We start from the raw sequence: 6671 nt of genomic DNA, 5'->3' as shown, positions 1-6671 counted from the left end.
CCATAACCTCATTAGTATCAGTTCGTGGTATGAACCGGCACTAAATGGTGATGGTGAGGCCATAGCCTGACCGCAGGCTAACACAGCCTCTTTAGTACCGGTTCGTGGCATGAACCGGTACTAAAGGTTCGCCACGAACCGGTGCTATTGATCGCCGCCACAAACCGATGCTATTGTACACATTAGTGCCGGCTGAAATTCAAACCGGCACTATTGTGCTTCACGTTTGACCCTTTTTCTACTAGTGGTACTTTATTTATATTAGCAATCCATTACATAATATAAACACACTAATAATTACAGAAGTCCTAGTCAGATGTAATCTAGAACAGGACTAGAATGTAAGTAGCAGTCAAACTAGGTACTAAACAGTGCTAAACATAGTCTAAAACTGCACTAATACAATAATTAGTACTAATGATCAATGAAACAGAGAGGAAAAAATTCGTAGCCACCATGAGGACCCGTATGCGCCTGGGCCTAGGCTTGCACGGCCTTTGGCCAGCCCATCCGCCGCCGCACCGCATAAAGCAGAGGGGGGAGAGCGGTTACGGATATGGGTCGGATACTCCGACCCCCCGCACCACTGCTCGATCCCCACCTCTGGTCACAGCGCCGCCGCGGGGAGGAGTGGCCGCCGCCTCATCCCTTCTTCTCCATTGGTTACCGGCGCAGCCCCGCCGAGCTCTCCTCGTCCGAAGAAGAAGCAACGACGACGGGGTCCAAGCGGACTCCTGGAGGCGCGGCGCTGGCGAGGCCGAGGCTCGCCGAAGCCCACGAGCCGGCGCGGCAGGCGGGACTGCGGTCGAGGGCTGCGACGGCGCGCCCGAATAGGTGGCCGAAGCGCTGCTCAGTGCGGCTGCTCGAGCCCCCGGCCGTCTCCTGTTGAGGCGTGGCGGTGGCGGCACCGTCCTCCATGCCTGCTCCAAGGCGGACGACTCCGGAGGCACCGGTCGGCGCGGAGACGAAGGCGAGCGCCTCCTCCTCATTCACGACGGCGCGCATCGGCACGGGGCAGTATCCGAGCGGGCCGGCGGAGGAGGTGGTGGAGGCGGAGATCCGGGGGGCGGTGCAGGCGCGGCTGCAGCCCTGTGCACCATGGAGGCGCTCGGGCCGGCCACTAGCCAGGGGTCGAACCCCATGGACGCCTGGCCACGGGCGCACGGAGCACCATCGTGGGCGCGTCCAGGGGCGAGGGGAGCACCGCGGGGGACGCGTCCAACGGCACGGTGGCGGTCAGGAGCATCACGTCCAGCGGCGCGGTGGCGGCCAGGAGCGCCACGTCCAGCGGCGCTGCGGCCGAATCGATGGATGGCTTGCATCCGGCGACGGAAACGGCGGTGGCCACCAACTCCATGGCGGCGAAGGGCAATGAGGCGGTAGCGGCGACCGTCCTCGCGGATCAGACGGAGGAAGAAGGAGACGAGGCCTGTCATCTCACCGGCGACAAGTGCTTCCTCTCTTTTCTTTTCTTTGTTGCCTTTTGCTCTCGCTGGCTGTTCTACGCGTATTTTGAATCAGAATGATCGAATCCCTTGATCGATGGTTACAAGCCCCCTTTTATATGTCCCGAAGAGACACGACGATCCCTCGAGGAGGCGTCGGTTCCAGGAGATCGAAGGGAGGCGTAGGTTGCGGGACAAACCGGAACGACGGTTGGGCAAGGGGAGATTTTCCCCTAATTACAGAATTATTTTTAACAGTTCAATATATCGGCTTTGTTGCGCCTCCGTCTACAGGAGTGGCGCCGTTTGAGCGCCAGGACGGGCGAGCCTGCCATGCCCGAGCCCGTGCCGGTGGCGCCGCGCGCACGGAGCGAGTCCTGGACGCGCTCCAGAGGGAAGTTGAGCGCGGTGGCCGCACCCCGCGAGGAGAGCGCCGCCTGGTCGTAGGCCATCGCGGCGGCCTCGGCGCTGTGAACCGTGCCCAGCCAGACCCGCGCGCCGCCCCGCGTCGAGTCCCGGATCTCTGCCGCGAACCGCCCCCACGGTCGCGCGCGCAAGCCGATGTACGACGGCGCCGAGGCTGCTGGCTTCTCCCTTTCTGCGTCAAGCATCTCGCCGCTGCTCAAGCTAGAGTCGAATGGAAATGAGTCGAAAGATGATGCGGTGGAGGAGGAGGAGGAGCAGGAGGGAGTAGCGACGCCCGTGGCACTGTGGTGATTGTGCTGCTGCTCCATGCGTGTGGTGTGTTGGCCCGGCCGGCAGAACTGGTGGTGTGGTGTCACAGTCGGAGCTTCCTGTGGGATTTATAGTACCGGCAAGCAGACGGGGCGCTGCCTTTCGTCCACACTGTCGATCGCAGAACCCATGTAGGACGGCGCCACCGCTATAATAATCACAAGTTGGGCTAGCTAAACGACGGGGAACGAGATACGACGGGAGGTCGGGGTCGAAGAGGGGACCTTCGGAGATTTTTTTTTTTAGGGCAATACTAAGCTTTATTGATGATAATCCACATGAAGTGGGATACAAATCGGATTGTAGGGGAACCTTCAGATGGCTCAGGGACGACGTGTGTGCTGGAATTTAGTCTATTTTGAGCAGCCCAATAACTATTTCAGAAATTTCTAATAAATTTTAGAAGCTCACTTACTCCATTTGTGCAAGGCAAGGGATACTATTAAAGTTTAGTCCCACATTGCTAGTTTAGTGGGAGTTGGACCTCCTTATAAGGGAGGTTCTTTCCCCACTTGTATGAGCATGAGAACAAGAGGGATATCCACGCGCGCTGCTCCTCCGCCGCCCGCCTCACCACGCCTTGTCACGACGCGACGCGAGAATGAGCCGAGCCGATATCTAAATTTTTGCCACGCACTACGGGTATACGAAAGGTCACACGGAAGTTGAAAAGATTTTTACGAAAAGATGTTCGCTTCGCCTCCGTCTCTTCGTTTCGCCTTCCGTCGCTGCCCTCTCGCCTCCTTCTCTTGCGCCTATAAAAGGGAGGCCGCTCCTCCCAGAGAGACGCACCAGAACTTCTCCTTCCTCTCGCCATCGGTTCCATCTCTGAGCTGCTGCTGTCTTCCTCATCCCGGCTTGCGGCGTGCACCGCACGTCGGGACAGTAGGCCTCCAAAACCGCACCTCTTTGAGTCTTGTACAGGAGAAGGGTGATAAGGTGTTTGGGGAGCACTCTGCGCGACTACTGACTGACTCCTTCGTCACGGACGCCCCGGACTTCGACGACATGGCTGGCGAGGACACCGACCCCAAGTCCAGTGCTACTGCTGCTGTTGTCCTGTATATGTTTCTTTTCTGTTAGATGTCCTGCCACAGTTTCTCGTACTAGTACTTGCTCTAGATATGTTAGGTTCTACTTCATATATGTAACTAGTTCTACTGTCTGCTATAGATATGCTAGGCTACGGTTCATATATGCAGAAGCTATTTACCTTTTCTCTGTCAGAAAGCATGATTTGCTTTATCTATATTATATTAGTCATACTTTATCTAGTATTTTTGTTAATAAAATCATTTGGTATATTGCTCATATTTCCAACAGTGTGCAGCTAGCTACAGGCAGCAGCCGCCTACGCCACTACTTTTCTCCCTGATGTACGTACGCACGCCGCGCCCGTCCATATAGAGTGCAGTCATAGACTCACAGGTAGCCAAAACTATCCTGAACCAGAAGAGATTATGATATCTCATAGGTTCATCCGGACAGTGCTACCCAACGGTGACACACGCCATCTCCGAACTACTGTTTTCAGTTCAGGTGGCTCCATCATTATGCCGTTAGTGCTAGCTAGCTAGCTCATGATTATTCTAGAGTCAACCATTAGCATATAATAACATCCGGTTTAGTTTTTTTTTTTGCGGGAATTCCGGTTTAGTTAAGCCCTAGTGTGTACACGCAACACATAAAACAAGATCAAGGATCAGCTGGTGTATATCCAGTGAACGTTCTTTTAGTTGCGCAATTTATGACATTCTGTTTAATTTCTCTACTGGCGAGTTTGAACCATTTGCTAGGATGCCGTGGTCGCTCATTGGGCAGATAGGACATGTATCTTGGTGTTGTATTTTCCTTTTCTTAGTATGTGCTGAAACATATTGACTGCATTTTCCTCTCAGTTCAGACTTTTTGAGCAACTGGTTGTAGCATTAATTTAATATGATACCAGAGCCAAGAGGTCATAAATAAGTCTAGACGTAAGGGGGAATGTTGAACTATGCCTGTCTTTTTCCATTAATTCGGATTTTTGGAGTAACTGACTGGGGCATGAATTCAATAGTATGTACCTTTAATTTTGCTCCTTCTAAGCAAAATGAAAGCAGTGCTACTGGCTCAAATCTGATCATATCACACCAAAATTTATGAACTTGTGCCAAAATACAACGAATAGATGATGTTAGCTGGGCCGCACTGCTTCCCGCATCATGTCTAATATATTGGCTTATATATCCTACCATACTGAATTGGAAGGCATCTATATATGTAAAAACAGAATTCTTGGAGAGCTAGAAATGTTCCGTTGAGTGCACGTGTTGACTTCCTTGTTCTTGCTCTGCGGATCTTACTCTATGTATGCTCAACGCTCAACGTTCTTGGTCACAATAGAAGAAATCCACATTATATTCTTCATCTAACTCCTACAACTTTAGATGAGGAACCAAAACATTTTTCTATAACCCAATATTCTTTGACCAACAAATGCGAAAATCTCGCACGAATAACCCCTTTCTACAGAGTGCTGACTTGCACCTCTAGCAATTGAGGGAGGAGGCATGCATGTGAGGGAGTACTAACAAGCAATTGCCATACCTTGAAAATAAACAACGAAGGAGAATGAGTGAGTCGAAGGAAGCTTCGGAGATGCATGCATGGCTCGGCTGGGGTGACGTGAACAGGAGCTAGCGGCAGCCGCGCGCCTACTTTTCTCCATGACGTACCTACGCCTGCTATTTTCCAGCCGCGCCGGTCCAAATCGAGTGCAGTCACAGCCTCACAGGGAGGCGGCCGATAACCAAAACTACCCTGAGAAAGAAAGGATATGGTTTCAGGTTTCTCATAGGTTCATTGGGACAGCGCTACCTAGGCATATCGGGAGGGACAACCCCTTTTGAGGTGGGGTGGCTGCTGCATCATGCTTTGTGCTAGATCATGATTATTCCATTGTCAAGCAGAGTAACTTGCAGTTTGTTAGAGCATCTTCAACAACCGCGCCTTTTTGACGCGCGCGCGGTAAACTGAGTTTTTAACGCGCGGGACGTTTTCGCGCGCTCCAGTGGTGACGGGAAATTAGCGCGCGCGGGGAAAAAGACGGCAGCTCGCGCTCTATTTTTGGCGCACTGCTTCCGGCGCGCCTTTAAATTGCGGCGCTCGCCACGCGGCTATTCCATACTCTCTCTTCCTCTTTCGCTGCCACGCGCCTCCCCCGCTTCCTCGTTGCTTCCTCGCCACTCCAGCGCCCCGCCACCGATGCGCCACCATGCCGCCGCGCCGCCGAGGAGCGTTGGGCTACCGCGGCGTCCGCCAGCGCCCCAACGGCTGGTACTACTCCGAGATCCGGTCCGGCGACGTCCGGCTCGGCCTCGGCACCTTTGAGACGGCGCACGAGGCCGCCCGCGTGTACGACGCGGCGGTTTGGCGCCTAGGCAGGCCGCGCCCGCAGATGAACTTCCAGGACGTCTACATGCTCCAGCAGGTGCTGGACGTCGCCCCTCCACCTCGTCTTATCACGGACCAAGACCGTGCGGAGCACGCTGAGCGGCAGCGCCGCCTCCTCATTGCCGAGGAGGACGAGCTGGCCATGGCGGAGTGGCGCCGGCGCCACCCGGAGGACGTCGCCGACGAGCAAGCCTACTGGGCGGGGCAGACGACAAAGCGCCGCGCGGAACGGTTGGACAGGCGTCGGCGGAAGGCCCTGGCGTTATCGCAGTGTGAGATCGTTGAAAATGATGGGCAGTCGTTCTTTTCGGCTAATGATCCTCGTTGGGACAACATGTGGCTCGATACCTCGGACCAGACCAGCGAGGATGACGATGATGATGATGATGACGACTGGGAGTAGGTTGTAGTTGCATTGCACTATCTAGTAGTTTTTTTATGTCGTTGGACCATAGTGTTATCTATTTATGCTGTGAAACTATGTAAAATATCTACGTATCGTTTTTATCTATGAATTTTTATTTATTATCGTTTTTATTTTAAAATATGTACGTGATGTTCGGCTGCTGGAGCAACGCGCGTGCTACATTTTAGCACGTTTGTTGGAGCTACGCGCGCGCGCTAAATTTTAACGCGGCTGCTGGAGCCAGCGCTGCCCGCCGCGCTTTTCCAGGCGATGGGTGCGCTGTAAACTGCTTTTTAGCGCGCCGCGCGTTGGGCGGTTGTTGGAGATGCTCTTAAGCCCTACCTACTCTACTCTACTCTCACAGATACAATAAAATCAAGCTCATGGTTGTTCTTTAGTGGCGGGCTCTTCTGTGCTGAATTGAAAGCCATATGTACGCCGGTATGCGGTCAATGCTCAATGGTTTATCTATACCAATATAAAAAGACCCAAAGGGGCAGATTCAATTGATCTCGGCCGTCAAACTAAGTCAATCCAACGACCTAGACTGCTCCAATGGCAAGCGTTTAACATGTTTAACGTGCAATTAATATCATACCAACTATTGCACTAATCATAGAATTAACACACAAATAATATCATACCTAATA

The 6671-nt window shown here is 53.2% G+C and overlaps 1 protein-coding gene and 2 pseudogenes across 1 annotated transcript; 1 reads left to right on the top strand and 2 right to left on the bottom strand.

Annotated features, from left to right (window-relative positions):
- Window positions 1–340: 340 nt before the first annotated feature.
- LOC147983084 (uncharacterized) lies at window positions 341–1510 on the bottom strand (annotated as a pseudogene).
- Window positions 1511–1696: 186 nt separating this feature from the next.
- Window positions 1697–2179, bottom strand: LOC147983083 (ethylene-responsive transcription factor 15 pseudogene; annotated as a pseudogene).
- A 3257-nt stretch (window positions 2180–5436) lies between these two features.
- Window positions 5437–6018, top strand: LOC147983082 (uncharacterized). Its single transcript, XM_087539432.1, has one exon. It carries the CDS (start codon window positions 5437–5439, stop codon window positions 6016–6018), a length of 582 nt encoding a protein of 193 aa, XP_087395558.1.
- The last annotated feature ends 653 nt before the right edge of the window (window positions 6019–6671 follow it).

Source organism: Triticum urartu, chromosome 2A (genome assembly GCF_056163025.1).
Source record: "Triticum urartu cultivar PI428250 chromosome 2A, HENAU_Tu73, whole genome shotgun sequence".
In the NCBI taxonomy this organism is placed as follows: Eukaryota; Viridiplantae; Streptophyta; class Magnoliopsida; order Poales; family Poaceae; genus Triticum; species Triticum urartu.
Note: the sequence above shows the minus strand (reverse complement) of the source record. Positions and strands in the feature narration are given on the sequence as shown.